General features: G+C 33.9%; 1 protein-coding gene across 1 annotated transcript; it reads right to left on the bottom strand.

Annotated features, from left to right (window-relative positions):
- Positions 1-1,388: 1,388 nt before the first annotated feature.
- Positions 1,389-5,983, bottom strand: LOC112772426 (protein SRG1). Its single transcript, XM_025817368.3, has 4 exons — positions 5,570-5,983; positions 4,551-4,798; positions 2,911-3,238; positions 1,389-1,837 (listed from the first exon to the last, which is right to left on the bottom strand). Exons 1-4 carry the CDS (start codon positions 5,819-5,821, stop codon positions 1,577-1,579), a joined length of 1,089 nt encoding a protein of 362 aa, XP_025673153.1. The 5' UTR covers positions 5,822-5,983; the 3' UTR covers positions 1,389-1,576.
- Between the last annotated feature and the right edge of the window lie 20,537 nt (positions 5,984-26,520).

Genomic DNA, 26,520 nt, shown 5'->3' with positions numbered 1-26,520 from the left:
GTTAAAAAAAATAAAAATTGATTTTTAACCAATTATAAAAATAAAAATCAATTTTAAAAAATAATCAATTTTTTTTTAAAATTGGTTTTTATATAAAAAAATTGGATTTAAAAAAAAAAAAAGTAAGAAATCAGTTTTTAACCGATTACGAATTACTTTTAACTGGTTAAAAACAGTTTTTTACAAAAAAAATCGGTTAACCAATTTAAACACAAAAATTACATAAAACTTGATTTTGATTTTGGTTAACCAATTAAAAACTGATTTTTAAAATTTAGTTTTGATTAACCACTTTTTAATAATATAGATATAATTTTTAAAATTATTTTATTAAATTGGTTAATCAAAATGTGATTATAATTTTTTAATCGGTTAATCACAATTTTTTATGTACCCCTATAGTTTTTCTTTTGCTATTATAATATTGTATGCAGGCTTGTTCCAGGACATGCGCATCATAGCTATGGTATTCTTTTGCTTTAGTAATATAATCTCTATTTTGAAAAACTAATGAAAATAACGTGGGATTTTGGTATCGTCCAGGACTGCACTGTGCACTGCTTGCAGGTGAAATTATGTTATGATCTATATATATTTTTTTCAACTTTCTATATTCTGACGCAAACTACATTGCTCATGCAGGTGTGCCACATGAAATTATAAAAAGAGCTGCAGTTGTGTTCGATGCTGTTGCAAATAACAAGTGTGTTGAAATTACGCCATTATGATTGAATTTATATTGGCTTAATATAATTAAGAAATCGATTGGATATCTGTAGATTGTGATTTCTGTAACTGCGAAATATGATGAACGATGAACAAATTAAAAATCAACGAGATGTATAAAATGATGAACAAAACCTATGAACAAATTGATAATAAAAAAGATTTGATGGATGATTACAATTATAGAATTGAGTAATTGAAATACAAATTGTTGATATATTATGTACCAATTATTAATTTTAGAATTGAAAAAGATAATATTAGAATATCTAAATAAAAATAAAATTGAAAAAAAAACTAAGATAAAATTTTAAAGATAAGATAGATAAATAATAAAATAATAATTTATAAAATAAAAACTAAATTTTAAATTAAATAATAGATAAATAATTAACTTGTAAATAAAATTAAATAAAAATTATTTAATAATTATTAAAAAAATTTTAAAAATATATTTTGTTATTGCATCATTTAATAGTCGAAATATTCTAGGCCATCCAATCCTTTGCCAACTGAATAATTCTCTCGTAAACATGATAATAGCGCGTGAGTAACAGATTCTGAGTTTCTGACTTCACTTGAGTCCAGGTCTCAGCAGCAAGGTTTCCTAGCTTCTAAACTTACTACTAGCTTCTACACTATTTATTCCAAAAATTTAAACAGATACAAATAAGCAGGCTATATCTTTAATTTTAATTTATATTCAAATACAATAATCAGAAAAGGGCTTACTTTTTAAGAATTACAAGCCTTCATTTCATTCAATAATATAATGCAACAGTCCAATAAGGCAACAATCGAGCATTCATTCTTGGAACATTGAAATAGTGAAAATTAATGTTAAAGCCATTCAATCTCGATGCTCTGTTAATATTCTCATAGCATCTATGTAAGATTTTCCATCAAGTTTACGAGCAAATAATCCCTCTAGGTACTCCTTTAATTTGATTGTTTTGAATCGTGGTGGTGTTTCTTTAGTGATCAAACTTGATGCAGGACCTAATGTGGTATCATATCTTGGACTGTAGAATGTAGCAATAGAAAGCCTTTCCTGTTCAGAATTCACCACTGCTCGATGCTCTATACTTCGATATATCCCATTTGTTACAATCTGCATTATTAGTACGTAAATATGCAATCAAAATAACAAGTAAAGAAAAAATAGAAAAGCCATATATATACTCAGTACAAATTCATATACAAAATCCACTTTTTTTTTTTTTTTCAATTTAGAGGTTGGATTTAATTTTAAGTCATACCAAAGTATCACACTTCACATTTGTTATTATTAGTTGTACTGCTTTTTAACTTATATAATATAACACAAAAGTGAAGAATGAGTAGTATTGCTTTGATATATAAGATAAGAGTTATGTTAGGTAATCAATGACTTTCTTGAACAACATGAATAATAGATTCTAAAATTAGCTCAATTCAAATAAAACACACTACATTCCCAAATTACTCACCTAAATCTTAATATTAGAATAACTATCCGTACACATAGTGAATTGAACATCCGATATATTCATTGTTCCTATTATTTAATATTTTTATTGTCTACCTATACTTTTTTATAAGACAAAACAGTTAAGTATAACAAATTAGTCATTTCTCTTAAACCAATGGTCACTTTTTCTATAAATAAAGGTTGAATTACAATTCAAACTCCCCTGCCCCTAAAAAAAGCGTCTTATTTCATGCTTAATCCTTTATTACGTTAAAATACATAAGTAAATTGACTTTTTCTAAATATGTAAATTGACCCTTAATACATTTTTCATGGATTATTATAAAAATTAATTGAACAGACTTATCAAAGGTCGTTAAAATGACATATTTAAGAAGGAAAATATTAAAAGGTGAATACTTTTAGTATATAAAAAAAGAGTTAGTTAGCATTAATTTAAATGTAGAATAAAACTAAAAAAAGAGTATTGATCACCCAGAATTTCTCATTTAAGAGAAAATTCAGGAGGCAGTTTCACATTACCACAAGTTCAAGGGATTAAACATAATTATTATGGGTAAAATTGCATATTGTAAAGTCAAAGGATAGATTTGCCGACATAGACAAGTTTATCAACCAATTTATATATTTTCAAAGCATATAATTAGTTAATTACCTAAAGTTTAATTAGAAAGTGTGAAATATAGTTAATCGTAAAATAAGTATGCATATACCTCCAAGGCATCCCCAATGTTAATAATGAAGGCATTAGGGAGGGGTGTAACAGGAACCCATATGCCATCTTTCTTTATTTGTAGCCCTTCAACTTCACTAACTTGTAGGAGAATGGTTAAACCTCCTCCATCTGAATGTGGTGTGAGACCAATAACCTTCTCTGGCTCAGGACATGGAGGGTAATAATTCATTCTCATGGATTGTATTCCATCTACTTCAAATAACTCTCTCATTTCTTTTTCATCCATATTCAAAGCTATTCCCACTTGTTTAACAATAATATTGCCTATATTTTTCAGCTCCTCTGAGTAAAGTTCTAGAGTCTCTCTGCAGCCCCACAAAAAACCCAAAATCACAATTAACACACATAATATATTTTTTAACCATTTTTTGCTGTTAATTAACCTCCAAATTAAACTATATTAAGTACTATTTACCAAAAAAAAAAACTATATTAAGTAATAAATAATTAAGAAAATATTTACACATAAAATTGTCATTATATAAGGTTATTTTGGTAACTAATTATGTAATAAATTTTTTATGAGTTTAGGTTTCTTAATTAGTGTACAACACTACACCTGATCAAATTATAGTGATAGTTAATTGTATTTAATAGAAAGTTACAAAGTAAATTAATAGTTCTAATAATGAAAAATTTTAAGTATGAACAATATTATAAGTTCATAACTATATATGGAAAGCACAAATTCATTCAAAGATTGAATTAGCTTGACAAAATTATCTAAAACATTTTATAAAACTATCTAAGAATGACCTACTTTGTGTAAATTTATTGAACTATTTTTTTTTATTAATATCAAGTTGTTTACATTATTTATGGTTAAGATTACAAATTTTCAAAATTTTCATGGTTAAATGTAATCCATAAGAGATTTTATCTTTTTGTCAAGATACACCTTTACACCCTAAGGCACACATACAGACACTCCCTTCCCTCCTATATGTTTTATATAACTACTTTCTAGACACACCTGAAATTTGAATCGGTATACTTTTTAAGGGATACATAAATGTAAATGCCACTAAACCAAAAGTCTTATAGTGCATGTAAGGCTAAGGCTGTATATGGTTAAGGTTAACTAAAAAATAAACATGTTTTTGGTTAATCAAATATTTAGTTTAAGTTAATTAATCAAATTGATTTTATATGATAAAATTAATTATTAATTGATTAAAAAATAAAAAATTAATTTTTAACCGATTATAAAAATAAAAATTAATTGAAAAATAACTAGTTTTTATCTAAAAACCCGATTTCTACATAGAAAAAACGATTTTTCCAAAAAAAATAGTTAAAAATTCATTTTTACAAAAAAAAAAAAAAAAAAACAGTTAACCAATTTAGAACAAGATTTGCATAAAATTTAGTTTTAGTTAACTAATTAAAAATTGATTTTTAAAATTTAGTTTTGATTAACTAATTTTTAATAATATAAATATAATTTTAAAATTATTTTATTAAATTAGTTAACCCAAATTTGGTATGATTTTTTATCCTCTTAACTACATTTTAGATTTTAAATGTACACCCTAAGTGCATCCATAAATAAAATCACATCCAAAATAAATAAATCACATAGATACACACATAATTGACAAATAGAAAGATCGAAACCTGAAAGGAAGAGGAAGGTTTGGAAATAGGTGGGGCAATCTCATGTGAGTTGGAAGAGTGCTCATATAATAAATATCAGCCCAATCAAGTTTTTGGTCTTCACTCACAACAAAAGCTTGTCCAAACCCTTCAACATATTGAGAAGTTTGCCAAAACTTTTTCTTCTCTGACATTGGAAGGTTGAAGAAATCCTTAGTCTCCAACTTTACTTTCTCTATTAAAGAAGGGCTAACTCCATGATTTACCAGCTATATTAACAAATCAAATATAATTAACAGTAAATCCCAGATAAAGCATGAATTGGCATAAAGTTTAAGTGATCCAGGTATCTGAAAACTTCAAACTATACTTGATTACAAATATTTTTTTGGTTAAATTATTCTATTAGTAGATATATTTTTACTAAATTTATAATTAAATTCATACGTTTCAAAAGTTTTTAATTGGGTCCTACATTAATTTTAAATTTGTAATCACTCTTTATCGTTTAAAAAATATATAACTTAATAGAATATATTTAAGTATATTTACTAATAATATGAAATGGATGTAAATATTTTTATAACATTTATTATTAAAAAAGATATAATTACAAATTAAAAATTAATGTAAAAATTCAATTAAAAACTTTTAAAAAATAAAAATTTAATTATAAATTTAAATAAATATAAAAGATAAAAACTTAATTATAAATTTAAATAATTATAAAGACTAAGAAAATAATTTAACCTATTTTTTTCAATTATGAAGAATATAAAGTGGAAATAATATTGAAACGTTTTTTTTTTTTTCAAATAATAGATATTATATGAACTGCAGATATATAAATATACGGAAATATTTGATAACGAAAGAAAATCAGCCAAAAACAGTCATAACTTGCCTTATTTAATATTCATTAATTGTTGCGATAATTAATTAATACTAAATAAGACAACTTTTGACTATTTTTTTTTTTTTGTCTATCTAACATTACCCATCTTCTATAATATAATAGAAGATTTTGGAGGAAAAAAGACCTGAAAAAATCCCCAATCTTTGCATGCAAGGTGAAACTTAGACAATTCAGAATTCCCATCTTGAGTAGAAAGCAATTTCTGCAAATCAATAACTGGAATCTCAAGAGCAAGATCAGCTCCAGAGATGGCCAAATCTTCATGTTGCTGAGGATGAACGTATCTTTGTGGAACAGTTGAAATTTTGTGTTTGGCTAATTCTTGAACTGATGGCACAAGAATTGAAGTCCCATACGGGTTCTTGATCTCATCCATTGCTCAATATAATCGTGTCCTTGTTGTCAACTCTTAATTGTTTTGAATATATATAATGACAAGCAAATTCAAGCAGCCCTATCTAATTTTTTTATTTTTCTAACATTCACAGTGACAAAGCTAACAACTTGCTTATAGCTTTCAAAAAACGTGAATATTGTCATATGCTCATATCTGAGTGGCTTTCTATCTAGAAGAACTATTACTATTATTATTGGAAAACACGTGTCATAATCCTATATCTGATGGAACTAATAGGTGGTGTTGGTATTTGAATTTGGGAAACCGAAAATTCCAGAAGTTTGAAAAAAAAAAAAATTATTAGTATTTCAGTACTAGATCCAGATGATAGTAATAGTTTGGTAAGACACCTACCTACTCTAGTGCCCCCATCGACTAAAGCAAGGTCGTGTATTTCGGGAAACTGCCAAATTAGGATTAGAATCTAGAAATCTCCTACGATATATACATATGCACAAATATCAATCTCCTACGCATAACAGATTCACTTTCGCACACTCACGCATGTTTAAAGTTTCTATTTACTATTTAGTTATTGGCTATTGCTAAAGTTTTATAGCATATTAAGAGACACTATCTTTTGTTCCTCAATCCAAGTAGAGTTTATTTTGAGGTACTAAGACAGAAATTGAGAGACTAAAATTCAGTATTATATATTTGTTGGTTCGAAGATTGGTATTAAAATTTTTGTCTTTATTTTCAAAATTTCAGTATTTAAGTACCTCAAAAAAGTAGAAACACAAGGGACTAAAATTTTTAAAGATAGAGACTGAAACTTTAATAACATTTTATACCTAAAATACCTTCATTTTAATTAATTAATTTCAATTTTATCCTTTGTATAAATTAAATTAGAATTTTATTCTTGTTTCAATTTTTGTCTCCCACTTTACACCAAACAGAATATTAAAATTTATTTCAATCTCTGTCTCTTAGTCTCTACCTCTCAGTCTCAATCTTTCCGTTTCTGTTTTTCCACCAAACATTACCCAATAGTTCTTTTTTCATTATTTATTTTTCGATACGAATATGAGTGACAAACATACCTCCTATTGAGTTAATAGTTAAATTAATGTATCCTTTAAGATGGTGTGCCATCAGGGGATAATTTTGAGAGTTATTGTAAGTGAGAGTGTTTCAATTCAATTTCAATGACCATTCAAAATATAGTCTACTGAAAATTGGATAGTGTGTGTTTTCAAGTTACAATGTCGATAAGAGACAATTAGATCATGTTAATGAATTTGATGAGGAAGTGGTTATTTTGGAGGAAGCAGATGTGAAATCAGGTATCGAAAATTGGTCCAGGAGTGTGGTGAGGAAAATTATGGTAGAACAGAAGTTTAGTATGGAAACTATTGAAGGTGTTTTCACTGCTATCTGGAACCATGTAGAGGGTTCAGAATCAAAAGCCATGGAGACAATATTTATCAAATTTTCTGTCAATGAAACTGATCTGATGAAAGTGGAAAAGAATTTTTCATGGCTAATAAAATAGTTTGTGATTCACCTAAGACGATAGAATTTAGATCTAAAGATTGCAGAAGATGACTATTCGAGAATTCCTATGTGGATCCAAATGTGAGACATGTCGGAGTTTTGTAAAACAAAGGAGGTGGCAAGGAGGTTAGGAGAGAAAATTGGAAAGGTCTTAGATGTCGATTTCTTTGTAAAGAGGGCTAGGGAAGACATAATTATGAAGGTGAGAGTGGAGGTGGATATTACTAAAACACTCAAACAAATTATGAAGGTGATTAGCCTAGATAAAAAGACATTCATGCTACAATTGAAGTATGAAAAGCTTGGAATTTGTTATTGTTTTTGTAGATTTATAAGACATGAAATGCGAAACTACAATCAACTCCTTGCAATTCTAGAAGCAGAAGCAAAGGAAGAGTTGAAATGGAAGCCTCATCTAAAAGCCGAATAGGTAGAATCGAGAGTTGAGAAGACGAAAGAGAACCAAAGACTTAATTTGGAAAGGAAAAACACTTGCGAATCAGATGGATAAGAAACCTACCCCTATTAGCTGATGTGGATTTTATAAAACTACAAATTATCGATAAGTGCACTGAATCATATAAAGTAATACCATAGGAGTGGGTTATCATTCTCACAAGGATTAACAAACTAAGCAAGCAACGATCAATTAACTATTCTAATCAGACACAGAAAATTTAGGGTTTTAGAAATCCTTAACATAAAAAAGTGAATTACATAACAGCAAGCAATAATTGTTAAGAAAGTAATATGATGGAAAGAGTTAAGGTTTTAGAGATGTTGAACTTCTAGAATAATGCTTTTCATTCTCTACTTTAATCATGCAAGATGTATCTATGGCAAATCATAAATAATCAAATCCCAATTCCTTGATAATTCAATTTCTTTAATCCTAATAAATTATCAATTTCTTGAGTAATTAATTGTGATAAGAGGTTAAATACTTTCACTGATTTAAAAAGCACACAATTCCTAAGAACTAAACTTAGTTGATTCGATGTCACTTAGCAAGTCCAAGTTCAAAACCTAAGAATTATAAGAAGGAGTTTTTAAGCTTAATTCAAATAATTAATTTTTTCAAGATATTAAGAGAATTCAAGTCAGATTTAGAATTATTTCTCAACATATTCAAACCATTTAAATGAATAACGAAAACTCTTTCTTAAGAAAACATCAATGCATTAGTCAAAGGTAGAAAAGCTATAACATTAATCCATTAGAATCAACAGAGCTCCTAAGCTTAACCGAGGAGTATTGTGGCTCATGCTTTAAAAGAAAATCTAGAATTATGAATTGTAAAAACTACCGAAGAAGAAGCTCACATATATGGCTCCTCTCCTTATATATGTTAACCTAAGACCTAAAATTCAAAATTCAAAAATAGAATCAAATTAAAATAGAATTAAATCTAACTAATTAATGTTTTTCTTCTCAAGTCAAGCTTTAGATCCTTCTCCAATTGATCCTCACTCAATGCTAAATGAGATGGGCATTGTGCTTAATCTTCATTCCCTCATTCAACTTTAGAGGCTTAGAGATTAATGAAGGAATTAAAAAGGCCTAGAGGGTGGATATGGCCCATGCTTTGGACACAATTTAGGCATGCTGGACATGGCCTTTGGCATGTGATATGAGAGGATTATGCCAATTTGGATTTTTGATAAAATTAACTTCTGTTGCAAGTATAGTCCAAACTGATAATGGATCCTCTCAATCAAAGTTTAGAATAAAGATTTGTCACAATCCAATACAAATAATCGAGAGTTTGAAGTCCTGGGTCGTTCTCCCTAGGAATTGCAATGAAGTGCTCAATTATTGGCTATGAAGGAATGGGGGTTTGATGGCAATATGCAAGTAATGTAAATAGCAAGAAAGTAAATGAGCATGCAAAGAATTAAACTCAAGGCAATTAATCAAAGAAAAGGGAAATTTAAGGGCTAAGAAACCTCTTGGCAAGGATTGAGAGTTAAGGTTACCCATCCTAGCCATTGACCACAAACATATGATGATTATGAATAGTCAATCCTACTTAGTCAACCCTAACATCGAGGATAAGTCAAATAGGCATAATTAACCTCAATCCATAAGTCTTAATCAACTCACTAATTAACTTAGTGAAAGACTAGCGTCAATGGAAACCAAATTAATTAACTATCCTAATATATCAATCAAGAATGGACATCAATGACTCAAGGTCACCAAAGTCCTCAATTCCAAGCCAAGAGTGAGGAAAAACTAAGCAAAAACTAAGCCAAGCATTTTATCAAACACGTGGTGTGTATGGAAAGAAAATCACATTAAATTGCAATAATAATAAATTCTAGAGCTACCAAAAGCAAGAAAATAATAATAACAACTCAATTAAATAACAATAAACAAAGAAACATTAAATTACATTAATAGAAATTTAAATTAACAAGAGTTCATTACAATAAAATAACCAAATAAAAGAAATAACAAGTAAAACTAAAAGAAGTAAGAAGCTAGAAGAAGAAATAGTAAAGAAACTAAATCAAGATAAGAATTAAAGCATCAGTCTAAGAGAAAATTAACTAAACCTAACCTAATTCTAGAGAGAAGGGGGAGCTTCTCTACCTAGAAAATGATCACAACATGACAAAACTTAAAACATGATTGCCCCCCGTTGCCTCCTCTTGAATTAGGGTTGAAATAGCTTCAGAAATGAGTTGGATTGGGTTTTGGAGGCCCTAAATTCACTGCCAGCGAATTGCATTAATGAGGTCATGTGCTGGGACGTGTGCGTACGCACATTTTCTGATTTTTCCACTTGTGCGTATGCACAAAGGGTTGTGCATACGCACACTTGCCGAAAAGCTCCAAACTCCATTTCTTCATGAATTCTCCACTTTTACATGCTTTTCTTCATTCCTTCAATCCAATCTTTGCCTTATAAGCCTGAAATCACTCAACAAACACATCAAGGCATCAAATGAAATTAAAGTGGATAAAATTTAGCAATTAAGGGCCTAAAAAGTATGTTTTCACTTTTGAGCATAATTTATGGAGAATTAACAAAACCATGCTATTTCATTGAATAAATGCAAGGAAAGTTGATGAATCCACCCAATTAGAGCAAATAAATACCATAAAATGTAAATTTATCTGCATGTTGAATGTGGCCTTAGAGATGAGCCACTGGAGGTGCCTCCAATTGGCACGTTGGATGTGCCATCTTGCAAGTTGGATGTGGCTTCCTTCACGTTGAACACAAGCTTGAATGCACTTTCCTGGGAGCTCCACCATTGGCACGTTGAACGTGCCTCTGCTTAGGTTAGACGTGAGGCTTGAAGCTTAGTTACTGGAGGTGCCAAAATTGGCATGTTGGATGTGGCTTGTGGCAAGTCCAACGTGAGAAGAAGACCAAGGCACTAGAGGGAGCTTTAGGAGGCACGTTGGACATACTCCTCCTTACGTTGGACGCATGGTTGAAGACAACCCTGGGAGCTTCACTTAGTGGCACGTTGGATGTGCTCTTGCTTCTTTAGAGGCACGTTGGATGTGCCAAGAGGTTGTCATCTCAGGAGGGTTTCTGTTTGGGTCAAGAAGCTCTCTGTTCAATCCAACAACCTTTCTGTTCAATCCAGCAACCTTTTTGCTTAATCCAACAATCTTTCTACTGCCTCTTCTCTATCCTTGATCTTTGCTAAATTTCCTCCAATTTCTCCTGTAGCAAATGCATTCAAACTAACTCAAAGTAATGCTCATTAAATCATGAAATTATTGCCTATTTAACAAGAATTCTTAGCTTATTAAAATAAGTTTTAAAGAAAAAATAACTAAAAATGCAGCTGCATTATTAGCTTATTAAAAAGCTTTGCTAAACTATCTATTCAGGAAAGTAGGAGCCCAAGAGCCTCGGAAGAAAATAGAATCAACACAGTTTCCATGATTTAATATTAATCTCCCTACAAATAATTTGACTGACCAGAATAGCTTTTAAATTGGTGCAACTCATAAGAATGATGGGAAGAGTAATAAGAGACAGAAGATCAAGTATTTGGCTAGGAGAGGTGGATCAGGAGAACCAATAATCAGTGTGTTAAGGGAAAAACAAAGAACATGTGGGACGGAATTGTAGGTAGATTAGGAGGACTGGAGAGTTATGGAAGGAAAGAACATTGAAGGGGGAGGGTGATAGCCCAAATATGGCACCCCAAATGCAATAAAAATGATGATATGAAATTGTCAAGATTTGGAGAAACCCCTGACAATTCACAACATCAAAGGGATAATAAGATCCCGTTCTCTCGAGGTGATATTTTTATATGAGACTAAACATCAAACCTTATTTACTAATGGTTAATTACAAACGTGTGGTTATAAAGAAACCTTTTGTATTGATGCAAATGGGACAGCTAGAGGTTTGGTGGTCGCTTAGAAGGAAGAACTGAAGCTGTTGGTGAAAGGGAGTGGGGACTTTTACATTTGGTTCACAGTGGAAGGCCAAGACCAACAACGCAACTAGGAGGTATTAAGGGTTCACCTTCATAGTGTTGATCAGATACGCAATAGCCACTTCGAAGTACTTCTTTCTATAATCCAGCAAGCAGGGGAAAGATGCATGGTAGCTGGGAATTTTAATTTTATTATGATGTCCCATGAAAAGAAGAGAGGTAGAGAGAAATCACCCCAAGCAATGCAGAATTTCCAAGAGTTTATCAACAAGGGAGGGTTGGAGATAAGTAAACATGGTGGAACCAGAGTTGTCAAGATAGAGCAATAAAGAAAAGAATGGATGGGGTACTAATCTCTTCAAAACTCCTAGAAGAGTATCCTATGGCTAATGTTACCCATCTTGATGACAACGGATCAGATCATAGACCGCTCTTACTTTACACTAATTTGGAGACTCGTTGAGGCAAGAGACGGTTTTGTTTCCAGGAGAGGTGGTGTGGGATGGAGGCAGTGGATAAAATTATAAAATAAAATTGGCAAATGAGGGTGAATGGGTAAGCTATGTTCCAATTGTTTCAGAAACTCAAATGCTACATACATGAGTTAGTGAAATGGCAATCCTCAGGGGTAGGGAATAGCAAGAGGACTATGGAACAATTAGAAGACAACCTTTCAATCATGAAAAAATGGCCAAATGAGTACGAGAAGGAAGAAATCCTGCGGCAGAAGGATCAATTGGCAGAAGCTTATGCTATGGAAGAACGGTTCTAGAAGGAGAAATCAAGGGTGAATTGGTTGACATGGGGTGACCAGAATACTAGGTTCTTTCATTCCAAACATCAAGAAAGGAATCGAAGGAATAAAATCTAAAAACTAGAGGATGAAGATGAGTAGTGGTGTACTACCCCCCAAGAGAGCATAGAGATACTTTGAGGGCTTGTTTTCAATAGGTTATCCTAGTGATCCGTCAAAAGCTTTAGGGGGAGTAAGTAGAAAGATTTCAGCTAAAACTAACAGAGGGCTAATAAGGCTGATTATTGAAGATGAGATTAAGAAAGCGGTGTTTTCAATTAATGCTGAAGTAGCTCTTGGAGATAACAGATTCAGCGCTACACTTTATCAGTACTGTTGGAGTAACATTAAGGGAAATATTTGTCGAGCTGTTAAAAGCATTTTTGGAGGTAACAGAATTCTAAAAAGTTTCAATCATAAACAAATCTGTTTGATACCAAAAGTGCCTAATGCTATGATGATGTCTCAAATCAGACCTATTAGTCTAAGCATAGTTTTCTACAAGATTATTTCTAAAATTCTTGTTCATAGAATGCAACCACTTATGAGCAGAATTACTAGTGATAATCAAAGTGCTTTCATCCGGGGTAGACTAATTAGTGATACTATCCTGGTGGCATATGAATGTATTCATTTTTTGAAAAATAAAACCTATGGTGATAATGACTTAGCTCTAAAACTCGATATGAGTAAGGCCTATGGTCATGTGGAGTGGAGTTTTGTATGGTTTGTTATGGAGAAATTGGGTTTCTATAATAGATGGATAGAGTGGATGAAGGAGTGTGTGTTAACTATTTCTTATTCTGTTATTGTGGATGGTTCATCATTTGATTTTTTTAGCCAACTAGAGGGCTCTGACAAGGAGATCCTCTCTCCCCATACATATTTTTAATTTGTGCAGAGGGACTTTTCTATCTACTCTACAAAGGAGAATAGAATAACATGTTTCAGGGGCTGCGGTTGAACAATAAATACCCAACCATTAATCACCTATTATTTGTAGATGATTCTATCCTATTTTTTAAGGCAAACCAGCAAAGTTACATTAATTTACAAGCAATTCTAGAGCTATACAGTAGCCTAAGTGGTCAAGAGGTCAATTTGAACAAATCAGCAGTGCTTTTTAGCAAGAATACTCAACAGGAGGTAAGAAGCGAGTTGGCAAATCTACTTGGAGCTCTGAATATGGGTACTCAAGATAAATATTTGGGCTTGCTCTCCATGGTTAATTGATCAAAGAAAGAGACTTTTGTTTACGTGAAGGACAAGGTCTCCAAAAAATTGAACTACTGGAAGAGAAATCTACTGTCAATTAGTGGAAGAGAAATCCTAATCAAAGCAATAGGCACTACTATTCCTATATACTCACTAAGTTCTTTTAAGCTGCCTGAGATATTAATTGATGACCAACATAAGTTGATGATGAACCTTTGGTGAGGCAGAAACATAATGAAAGGAAGATGCATTGGCTCTGCTGGGATACGTTAAGCAGAGATAATCAGGAAGGTGATTTGGGATTCAAAGACCTAAAAGCTTTCAATCTAGCGATGTTGGCAAAACAGGGATGGAGATTATTAATCAAGCCTCATTCTTTATTCTACAAAATATTCAAAAATAAATATTATAAGGTAACCTCTTTCCTTGAAGCAAAAAAAAAGGGAATAGACCATCTTGGGCATGACAGAGTCTCTTGGAGGGAAGAAATGTTTTAGAAAAGGGCATTAAATGGGCAGTCACTCGGCAAGGGATGGTGAAGCTATGGGAAGATCCTTGGTTCATAAATGAACCCCTCTTTCCAAATTTCACCAAATGAGTTGGGCAACCAACAATTGTTATGGGTAAAATAATTAATGGATGATTCGAAAACATGGGACCTGGACAAAATAAATGCAATTTTCAACAGTGAAACTAGTTCCAAAATATGCCAAACAAAGATTGAAGAAGGTGAGGACAGACTAATCTGGATACATACTAGCTTCGATGAGTACTTTGCAAAATTTGGCTATCAAATTACATATTTCTTCTTCCTTCTAACTACAGCGATATTCCATGAATGATTCAGAGAAAAAGAGATCTGGAAAGCCATTTAGAAGATTAACAGTCAGTTAAAAATTAGAATTTTCATCTGAAAATTAATTCACAATAGCTTAGCGGTGAAAGAAAAGATTCATGGGTGCATACCTCAAGCTGACCTGCGTTGTCCTCGATGCTCCACCATTTCGGAATTAGCCTTGCATGCACTGATTTTTTTCCAGAAGTCGCAGAAATCTGGAACAACTCTCCAATGGCAAGTGCGATTTCCAAGAACAGCTTTCTTCAACCTTGGCAGTGGTGGATCGATGTTGTGGCAGCAGTTGTAAAACCCTGTCAAACCGTAATTAATTAAATAATAAATTAAATAGGAGCAAATATGGTTAGAAAATTTAACAATCAGAATTTGATAATTTAAGTATGATATTTAGATTCAGTGAATTTTTCTGAGTCGCAAAACATAGTTTTCTGCGTAAAAACGCGCACTGAAATTTTGACCGACAGTACCGACTGATATCTGTCTGGTACTGTAGCTGGAAAAAATTGATTATAAGTAAATAAGGTTAAGAAATTAGAATTTATAATTACGACAAGTAAAAATATTTAAAATGCGATTTAAAACTCTAATCTTGAAGGTTTTGGCCCAAAGTTGGGACAACGGACTAAACCAAGTGAATTGGGTCCAAGTGGACCCAAGCTCAGCATATATAAGCCTTAACTTAAAGCTATTCAGCCACCACAACCCTCATTTAGTGTGGTCGTTGCTGAAATGAAAAGAGAGAGATGAGAAGAGAGAAACCCTAACTCTCTTTGATCTTCAAATCACCATAACTTTCTCTCTGGAACTCCAATTGACGAGCCGTCTGCAGCCACGTATCGCTCTTCTCCTCCTCTTCGAGTCTATTTAAGTTTTGTGGTGAGTATTTAATTCTTCTCTTCCTAGTTTTGATTTTTCTCTTATATTTCGAATTTAGTTTGGGTTTTGAGGAAATCTTGTGATTTTGGTTGTTTAGGAGTACTTTAGTATGAGCCATGGGTGATGTTCATCACAAACTTCAGTGGGTTAAGGTAAAAAACCCTCCAACCCTTGTGATTTATCATTTTCATGAACCCTAGATTGATGTATATATGTGAAATTGGTTATGTTAGTATATTTAGTGATTTTGGTGCACAATTGGGAGGTTGGTGTTGCTTGTGAAGCTTTGGTGAGGCTTGGAGGTAAGGGTTGGTGGAGACTTCCAAGAAGGAGCTCAATTAATTTATCTACAAGAGGTACGATTTAAGTTTCATTTAAGTACCGTGTGGTGTGATGAGAATTCCTAGGCTAGATGCCCCTAGGATAAGTTTGGATTGTGCAAATGGTTGGTACTAATATGCATAGTTGATATGTAATGTCAATTAATGATTGGGTTGAGAATTGTGTGAATTTGTATGTTTGGTGTGTTGAGAATTTGATGAATTGGATAATGAATGTTGGTTTGTGGAATTTGCATTTAAATTGTGAAATTGGGCCGGAGGCCGTGAATCTTGGGCCGGAGGCCGAAAAGAGGTAAGGAAGGTAAGTTGATGTATGTATTTTGTGATGATATAAGAAATTGGATGTATTTTAGATATTGAATGTATGAATAATTGGTTTGATTATTGAATAATAAGGTTTGAGGAATTAAGGTGTAGAATTTGATGGTTTTGGGTGAAATTGTGTAGATGAGGTAGGTTTGATTTTGGTTGAGTGTAATTATGTGAATGTGGTTGGGTTGTGGTCATTTGGATGAGTGGAAATGAATTTGGCTTGTGAACATTGGAAAAATTGGTAATTTCTATTTTTGGGTAAAAACTGATTTTTGACCAACTTTGGCGTCCGTAACTTGGTCCACGAAGTTTGGAATCCTTTAAAATTGGATTTTTATGAAAGTTTATATAATAATTTTTCCAACGGTTTGAAAATGGTTGAAAAAGGAATTTTGTAGAAGAAGATATGTGTGTTGGAAGTTTGGGGTTTAAAAATGTAATTCTGTAGCTTTTTAAATTGGTAAAATTTTTGGTAAAAAATGTAGCCCCAATGTGCACGCGTCACTCATGATTTTTACTCTCTCACGTGTGCACCTGGCCGACGCGTACGCGTCGCTATACTAATGCGAATACCCCATAGAAAATCCAGAGAGTTGTGTGGGTACTGGGCTGGGTTTGTGCGAGGAGCACAGAACGCACCCATGCATACACGTGGCTGACGTGCACGCGTCACTCTGCTTTTCTGACTTCCACGCGCGTGCATGGGCGACGCTCACGCATCAATCCACTTTTTCAGCCTCCCACGTGTGCGCATGGGTGACGCGAATGCGCGACCTTGTTTTCGGCAGAAATTGATTTTTGAGTTTTAAAGCCGAATTTCAGACTTCTAAGCTTCCACTTTCATCCTCTAAGTCCTAAATTTTTATAGTATGCCTAGTAATGAAAAAAAGTTAGGACATATGGTAACTTGTGGATGAAGTAAAGTGAGAACTAATGATGAATGATGAGTAATGATAATTGTATGAGTTGCCAAGGATGAAGGTGAAAGTACTATGTATAGTATGAGCCGGATAGCTGTGATAAGCATTGAATTATGGCTGAGTATGTATATGTATATGATTAATGATTAAATGATTATGATTGATGGAGGAGGCTTGAACATGTGACGAGTACGCCGGTGATGCATATATGATTAGTGAAGGAATGTGGTAAATGAATAATGATGAAAAATGTTGAATGTGACGTGTGACCCCGGGTAGCAGGCAGTGGCGTTGTCCACTTGCTCCGGGTATGAGATGGAGAAGGAGGATTATGATAAATGAGTTTAATTATGGAGTTTTGAATGAATGTATTTGTGATACCTAGGTAATAGTAAGGGTCGTGGTTCGTCTCGCTTGCTCCGGATCATTGTCTGAGAATTGATAATAATGAAGGGTGATTATGAATAAATGTGTATTTGTGATACCTGTGTAGTAGCAAGGGTGGTGGTTCGTCCCACTTGCTCCAGGTTAATGTTTGAGATTTGATAACAATGATGATTGATTCTGAACTGAATGAATGTATGTTTTGAGATCCTGGGCAGTAGCAAGGGTTGTGGTTCGTCCCACTTGCTCCAGGTCAGAGATTGTGATACCTGGGTAGTAGGAAGGGTTATGGCTCGTCCCACTTGCTCCAGGAGATTGTGATACCTGGGTAGTAGCAGCAGTAGTGGTGATTTCACTCGCTCCAAGTTGAGCTTTTAAACACCCGCCTGGGTAGTAGCCGCAGTAGTGGTTTTCCACTGGCTCTGGGTTGAGCGGGTAGTAGCAAGGGGGTTGTAGCTCAAACCTACTTGCTCCACGATAGGTGTTTCGGTCTATGGTTAGCTACCAAGACATGTCGGATTGGCTATATAACCGACAGATGATATCATCAGTCATAGGGCAGGCATACATCATTTGCATATGTTTGAATTGTTTGGGTTTGCCTATTTGTTTTGGATTGCTATATCATCTATGATATGTTACCTGATTATGTGCTACTTGTTCCACTTGTACTTTAATTGTGTATTACTTGCTTGTATTGTTTGTGTTTGTACAACTGAGAGGTCCCTAATACTGGTGTCGGTGGATACTGAGGGTTGTTCTTGATGAGATAAGTTGATGATGTACTTGAATAATGAAGATGATTATTGAATGGGATAATTTGAGTTCCCTGGGTAGATGTAGTGAAGTGATTTCACTTGCTCTAGGTAGAGAATGAGATATTTTGAGCTCCCTGGGTAGACGCAGTGAAGTGATTTTACTTGCTCCAGGTGAGGATATGAAGTATTGATATAGAATTGTTGAGATAAAATAACTGGTGATGGTTTGGTTTATGATTCTGATTCTGATTCGTTGGAGAGTTAGAAAGTTGGGAAGCATGAGGAAGAGGAATTAGATTTAGCATTCCCTTATGACAGTTGCCTGTTTATGGATTAGCAAGAACATATGGTGAATATTTGGTGAAAGGAAGTTTAGGATGTTTAGTAAGTTTTTATTACAATGTATTGTATTTATTTGGCACTTTTACCGTACTGGAAACCCATGGGTCGGAGGTTCTCATTCCGTATATATCTCTTGTTTTTCAGATGCAGGTCCAGGTGCTTAGAAATGAGCTGTGGTTCATTTGAGAGATGGTGAAGATCTTTATATTCTCTACTTTATATTTTGCTTAGAATCTTTCCACCTTTATTTTGAAAAGCTTATATTATGTATTGAACTCTTTTGAACTTGCCTATAAAGGCTCTTATGTTTCTTTCGGGAGAGATTAGGAGATTCTGTTGTTAATTATTGTTATACTGTACCCTAGCCGGTCTAAACTTTGCGGGTCGTGACTAGTGACTATTTACTTATGTCATATATCTATACTGTCCTTCTCTTATTCTCCTTTGTGACTTTATCTGTATATCACTTTCGACTTCACGCTTTATCTTTTAGTTGTCGATGCGTGAGTGATACGACTTCGCGATTTTATTTTTACTCTTTTTAGGCTTCTCGATTAATACTCCTTTTAATTATACTTATATTTATGTATTAAAGATCCACCTTGAGAGTCGTACCACCTTATTATCATTGACTTATGACTCGAGCATAAGGATTTGAATATTAGGGTGTTACAGCAGTGACAAATGGAAGTGAACCCAGATTGAATATGACTCGAATAGCTTACCTTCTTTGGGGTATATGGTTGGATAGGAACTCCTTGGTGTTTGATGGAAGAAGAAAAGGATCTGGGAAAATTCTAGCTCATGCAATGAATCTCGCGTCAAAATTCACAAGGAGTAGAAATCAGCAGCATTAAATTAATTTTATTTATTTATGTTAAGCTTGAATATCTGTATTGGTATGAAGTTCTAGGTTTGGCATCCCGGAACCTTACATCTTATATATTGGGCACTGTTACCATACTGAGAACCTCCGGTTCTCATACCATATGTTGTTGTTGATTTTCATATGCAGGTCGTAATTCACCTCGGTGAAATTGCGGATATAGTGACAGAGCAGAGTATGATTTCTCCCTTGTTCATTTCTGTTTTATTTTGTTGTAGTATTTTCTCTCTCACCTTTTGTATTTATATAACCTTGTTGCCTTAGAGTCTTTATTTTTGAAAACTTTGAGAGATAGGTTGTTGCTGTTTTAAACTTCAAAAACTCTCTTGTATTCAGTTTGACTAGCCGGTCTAAACTTCGCAGGCTGTGACTAGTCCTCTTTGGTATTTCACATGTATCTATATATCTTGTTTACTTAAATTATTACCTTGTGTATCCTGGAGCTATCTACAAGGTTTTATATATTATATCTTGTTCTATTCGAACCTATGCGTTTAGTTATCGTGTGTGAACGTTTCACGTTTCGAAATTCCGCTTTATGAACTTTGAGCTTTTACTCCTTCATCGGGCTTCTAGTATTACTATTTCTCTCTCTCTCTCTCTCTATATATATATATATATATATATGAGCCTTAGAACTGTCATGACACTTTGTTATCCTTTGCTTTACGGCGCGAGGTAAGGCTTAGGGTAACGTGGTGTTACATGGCCAGTGCATAATTCAAACGACGCGTACGAGTGGCTGATGCGTACGCATGATGAGCGTCACATGCCTCAGTAAAGGGAAAACGTTGGGGGCAATTTCTGAGCTTCTTTTGACTCAGTTTCAAGCCCGAAAAGGAAGACAAGAGGCTGCAAAGTGGAGCTGGAAAAGGAACAATCCATCATTCATTCATTCGCACATTTTTAGTTTTAGATGTAGAATTCTAGAGGAAGAGGCTCTCTCCTCTCTCTAGGTTTTAGGGTTTCTTCTTTTATTTTTCAGTTTCATCTAGGTTTATATTCTACTTATTTTGATTCAAGTTCATCTTTTAATTTTTTGTTATTACTTGTTTATCTTTTTAGTTTTATATGTGTTTTCTTTACCTTGTTGCTTCATTGTTCATGACTCCTTGTTGGTTTCAATTTCCTTTTAATGTATTTTGAGGTATTTTATGTTTATCACCGTTCTCTTTGATTTGTTATTATTGTTCTCTTGCAATTGTTAGTCTTAGATTTTACTATCTCTTGTTAATTTTCTATGTTTTTATTTTATGCCTTCCAAGTGTTTGATAAAATGTTTGGTTGGATTTTAAACTAGATTTTTGTGTTCTTGGCTTGGATTGAGTAATTTGGAGACTCTTGAATTATCAAAGTCTCTTGTTGATTGGTGATTGAAAGTTGCTAGTTGGCTTGAGCTTCACTAAATCTAGTCTTTGATTAAGACTTGTGAACTTAAGTTGATTTTGCTCACTTACCTTCAATTGTTAGAGGTTAACTAAGTGAGAGCAAAAGGTAATTACCATCACAATTGACGATGATAATGAGGATAGGAATTCCAATTCTCATCCCTTGCTAGTACTTTTCTTAGTTGTTAGTTTATTTTTTCGTTATTTATATTCCTTGTTCAACATTCAAAAAAACCCAAAAATATGTTTTCCCATAAGCAATAATAAGTACACTTCCCTGTAATTCCTTTGAGAGACGACCCGAGGTTTAAATACTTCGGTTATTTTTATTGGGATTACTTAAGTGACAAAGAAATTAAACGTTGACCGAGGATAATTTGTTGGTTTAGAACTATACTTGCAACGTGATTTTATTAAGGAATTCTTTACCGATATTTATCCTCCATCAGTTGATTCTTTTATATTTATTGTGTTATATTAAAAATAATCAATAAAAATATGAGTTAACAGTAGAAGTATTTGATAATAACTATATTGGATGTACACAAAAAATGAGCTATTAAATTAATTATTTTATAAAATATATGATAAAATATAAAATATACATTAAAAATAAATTAAATATTTTATATGTTTTTATACAAATACATAGTGATTGATTTTTTGTATGTATATAATATTTTTTGCTAGATAAAAAATAATTATTAATAAAATTTGTAAGAGGTTAATTTTGTTTTAAGGTATACAAAATTGTTATTTTTGAGAATAATTACTTAGGAATAATATATTTTTCTTTTTTCTTAACTTTAAAATGTTTTTGACATAGTTATGTTTAAAAACGAAGCATACTAGGTTAATTAATTAATTATAATTATATTTTAATAATTTTTTAAGGCACTTGTTAATCAAATATTTTTAATAGTTAAAAAATAAGTATATACCTTTTAAATTTAAATTTACAAAAATTATATATTTGAAAATTAAGGCACAAAGAAAATTAAGGCATAAAGTTAGACCCCAAAAACAAATGAAGCCTAAACACCTACAAATCTACGTGTCCGACTTGTGTGGACTAACTTCTGGGCAAAATCTTAACTGCCTCTATAGATAAACTCATATATTTAAATATGAGATCACAACAACCCAACAAACCCTAGATAAATAGAGAAGAAGATAAATACCTACAAAAGAGGAGTGGAAAGTTACACAAGGTGACTATTAGATCACTTCTCCAATTATAAATACCTTTTTCATCGCAGGTATTTCTCAACTCTAATCTACATAAAAAATCTGGCTAAAAACACTTGCTAACTTAAGCATCAGAGTCCTTTACAGATACCACCCCCCACCTTCATCAAGATGTCAGACGGTAGTACTTTAACACCAGAAAACGTCGGACACAACCAAAAGGAGCTTGGACCTCACGTTCAGGCTCCAATCATAATTTCAGGCAACTCCCGAAACATTGGCGCAATTTCCAAGGACCTGGTAATTGACACTATACGATGCCAGACGACATTCCAGAAGGCGAACACATGGCTTTTGATTTAGAGGCCTATGAAGAAGAGCAACACAATGACATCGTGCAATTGTCATACCTTTCCGACCTAACAAGGGGAAAGGTGTTGCTGGAGATACACATCCTACAAATTAAGAAGGACAAAGAATAAGCTCGGAAGTCTATAAATCGGAATGATTGGAAGAAAGAGATCCTGCAGGGTTCATGGGACTGGTTCACAGACATCAAGATTAGCTAGAGCATCTTGAGAATGAATTAGAATGACAACGTGAATCAGAACGAGCCCTATGAAGAGAGGCACGACGAGGAAGAGAATTGGAAGAAAAACTCAAAAAGATGGAATCCAACCTCAAGGGTAGGAGATCCCGAGCTGATCGAGAAAAAATTCTTTTAGGAGGCGATGATTGATGAGCGGATATTTTATACGCTTTTTGGCATCATTTTCATATTGTTTTAGTTATGTTTTTTTAAGTTTCATTATATTTTCATAGGTTTTAGTGCAAAATTCACATTTTTGGATTCTACTTTGATTTGTTGTATTTTATGATGATTTCAGGTAATTTCTTGATGAAATTAAGGAGCTTTGGCAAAGTGTGATTCAGAGGCAAGGAAAGCGTAGCAAATGCTATCAGATTCTGACCTCCATGCATTCAAATGAGCATTTATAGAGCTAACAAAGTCCAAATGATGCGTTCTCAATGGCTTTGGAAAGCTAACTTCCAGAGTTTTCAGAAAATATATAATGGTTTATGCGTTTCTTCGAAGGAGCCTACCCATATTGGGCATTGAACGCCAAGAAGCTACCCTCTTGCTGGCGTTCAACGCCCCAAGGAGACAAGCCAGCGTTGAACGCCCAAGAACCATCCCCCTTGGGGAGTTCAACGCCCACCAAAGCACAAGGCAACACCAATCACCCCCCAATGGGCATTCAACGCCTATTCCTCAAGTTGGATGCCAAGCTCAGCCTAAGTACTCAACCAAAGTGGGCCCAATGATGGAATTTCACACCTCTAGTCTAGTCTATCATACTTTTTGTACTTCATAGTTATTAGATTATTATATATATGAGAAGATCACCCTTCTTAGGAGCTTCTTCCACCACTTTCAAATTCACCATTGTTTTCAGTAAGCTATGAGCTACTAAACCTCTTAAGTTAGGGTTAAGAGCTCTGCTGATTCTCATGGATTAATAATATTACTATTTCTATTTCAATACACATTTGATTTTATTCTCTTGTGCATTTTCGGTCTTCATCTCATGAATTGAGGGTGAACCGTGACAATCACCCTTGTTCTACATGGGTTTCGTGTGAGTCCTGACCCGGATAGCATTGAACCACAGCTAGAGAATGCACTGCGGATTCCAAGAGTGTGCCTGGGTGACTTTGGATATGTGATACAAAATCCCGTTGACGATGGGTTACTGAGGTCTCTTTGGCATCAAGGCTAGAGTATGAGAAGCAGCGTTCCCTGATCTGGAAGATCCGACCTTGTCTGTGGCATTTTGAGTAAGATCATGAAGGGAAGTAGATTGCTTAGTGCTTCACCTTCGGCTATAGTGGGAAGCCATGAGTTAACTTGATGAGGATGCTACATGAGTTGCTCAGATCTATGGTTTAGAAGAGACTAACTTGATGAGGATGCTACATGAGTTACTCGGATATAGTGGACTGCTATGGTTTAGAAGAGACTAACTTGATGAGGATGCTACATGAGTTAGTCAATTACGGCTGCCATTAAATGAATTATTCGTTATTGAAGTAGACAGTAAGAAAAGTTAATCCAGAAAGAATACGCATCTCTGAAGCCTTAACTATATCTCTTTCATCGCTTTCACACTAATCTGGTATTTCGTCCCCTTTACTTTTTGTTTATGCTTTCAACAAACAACCATCTTTTCTAATCGCCTGACTAAGATTTACAAGATAGCCATTGCTTGCTCAATCTGACAATCTCCATAGGATTCGACTCTCACTCACCTGAGGTATTACTTGGACGACCTAGTGCACTTGCCAGTTCAGTTGTGTGGAGTTCAACTTCGCGCACCAAGTTTTTGGCGCCGTTGTCGGGGATTGTTCGAGTTTGACAAACTACCGGACTTTCTTGTTGCTTAGATTAGGTACCTTTTTCGGTTCAGTTACCCTTTTAATTATGTCTTTCTTTTTCTTTTCTAAAAATTTTTCAAAACCTTTTATTTTCTTTAGTAATCTTTATCTTTTGTTTGAGTTTTGTGTCAGTTTTTAAGTTTGGTATCCCGTCTGTTTTCATCTTCTTTTTTAAATTTTCGAAAATTATTCTTGAGTGTTCTTCTTGATATTCGAATTGTTCTTAGTAATTGTTCTTGTTTGATTTCAAAAGTTCTAAGTTTGGTGTCTTTTAGTTGTTTTTCTTTCAATTTTCGAAAAGTAGTGTCTCTTAGTTCTTTTTCTTTTTCCTTAAAAATTTGAAAAATATAAAAATATCTCTTTTATTTCAATTCAAATTTTCGAAATCTTTACTATCTTTTCTTATCTTGATTTACAGATTTTAAATTTGGTGTTTTCTTATTAGTGAAGTTTAAATTTCAATTTCAAATTTTATCTTTTCAAATCTTTATTTTATCTTTTTGTTTATCTTTCTTTAACTTTCAAAAATCATATCTTATCTTATTTTAAATTCAAAACTTTCCCTCCCAATTTCCCCATCCCACAGTCGAACCCTAGCCCAGCCTCCCCTATAAATATCCCCTCAATCACCCCTTCATACGCACACAAACACAAACTTCATACACAATAAGCCCCCTCACTTGGCTTAATCCCTCTCTCTCCATATCTCTGCTATTTTCTTCTTCTTCTACTCTCTTCTTCCCTTTTGTTCATATTTGCTCAAGGACGAGCAAAGTTCATAAGTTTGGTGTTGCAAAAGCCTTGCTTTTTGACTTCTACCATCCCTAAATATTGCACCAAAGTCTGGTGAAACCTCAAGAAAGAGGAAAGGAAAGGCCATTGCCTCCGCTTCCGAATCTTGAGAAATAGAGAGATTCATCACCAAGGCTCATCAAGACCACTTCTATGAAATAGTGGCAAAGAAAAAGGTAATCCCCGAGGTCCCTTTTAGGCCAGAAAAGAATGAGTATCCGAAGATCCAACAAGAAATCTGGAGAAGAGGTTGGGAAGTTCTGACCAATCCAATCCGGAAAGTTGGAATCTTAATGGTGCAAGAGTTTTATGCCAATGCTTGGGTCACAAAAAATCATGACACTAGTGTGAACCCACACCCCAAGAATTGGCGCACCATAGTCCGAGAGTATCTCTTGGATTTTAGCTCAGAAAGTGTAAAGTTGGCACTCCAATTGCCAGGAATGCAAGGAGACCTACACCCTTACACTAGAAAAGTCAATTTTGATCAGAGGCTGGACCAAATCCTTTCAGAAATTTGTGTGGAAGGAGCTCAGTAGAAGAGGGATGTTCAAGGCAAGCCTGCCCAACTGAGAAGGCTTGACCTCAAGCCCGTAGCTAGAGGATAGTTGGAATTCATCCAACGCTCTATCATCCCTACTAGTAACCGATCCAAAGTGACTATCAACTGAGCCATCATGATTCATTGCATCATGCTTAGGAATGAGGTGGAGGTACATTAGGTGATACCTCAAGAGCTGTACAAGGTGGCAGAAAAGCCCTCCACCCAAGCAAGGTTGGTATTCCCACATCTTATCTGTCATTTATGCAATTCAGCTGGAATTGTCATAGAAGAAAATGTCCTTATCGAGGAGGACAAGCCCATCACTAGAAGAAGGATAGAGCATGTGAGAGAGGCTGCACAAGAGCCTGTGCAACCGTCTCCAGAATTCCCTGAGATGCCTCAAGGGATGCATTTTCCTCCCCAAAACTATTGGGACCGACTGAACACTTCTCTGGGAGAATTGAGCTCTAACATGGATCATCTGAGGATGGAGCACCAGGAGTAGTCCACCATACTCCATGAAATAAGAGAATATCAAAGAGCTATGAGGGGGAGCAACACAGGCAAGGACGAGACATAGAGGAGCTTAAACGCTCCATTGGATCCACTAGAGGAAGCAGTAGCCGCCGTCACTAAGGTGGTCACGTTCCATTACCCTTGCTTATGTTATTTTTATGTTATTTTTCTATTTTCCATTGTATTTCATTGTCTGTTTCCTGTTTCTAGTGAATG

Source organism: Arachis hypogaea, chromosome 18 (genome assembly GCF_003086295.3).
Source record: "Arachis hypogaea cultivar Tifrunner chromosome 18, arahy.Tifrunner.gnm2.J5K5, whole genome shotgun sequence".
NCBI lineage: Eukaryota > Viridiplantae > Streptophyta > Magnoliopsida > Fabales > Fabaceae > Arachis > Arachis hypogaea.
Note: the sequence above shows the minus strand (reverse complement) of the source record. Positions and strands in the feature narration are given on the sequence as shown.

What these genes read in the sequence shown, in the direction of transcription:
- LOC112772426 (XM_025817368.3), bottom strand. Translation starts at nt 5,821, where the DNA reads ATGGATGAGATCAAGAACCCGTATGGGACTTCAATTCTTGTGCCATCA. An exon ending in AAGATTGGGGATTTTTTCAG is followed by an intron (nt 4,799 to 5,569) that starts GTCTTTTTTCCT and finishes TTGTTAATATAG; the next exon opens with CTGGTAAATCATGGAGTTAG. An exon ending in AACCTTCCTCTTCCTTTCAG is followed by an intron (nt 3,239 to 4,550) that starts GTTTCGATCTTT and finishes GTGGGGCTGCAG; the next exon opens with AGAGACTCTAGAACTTTACT.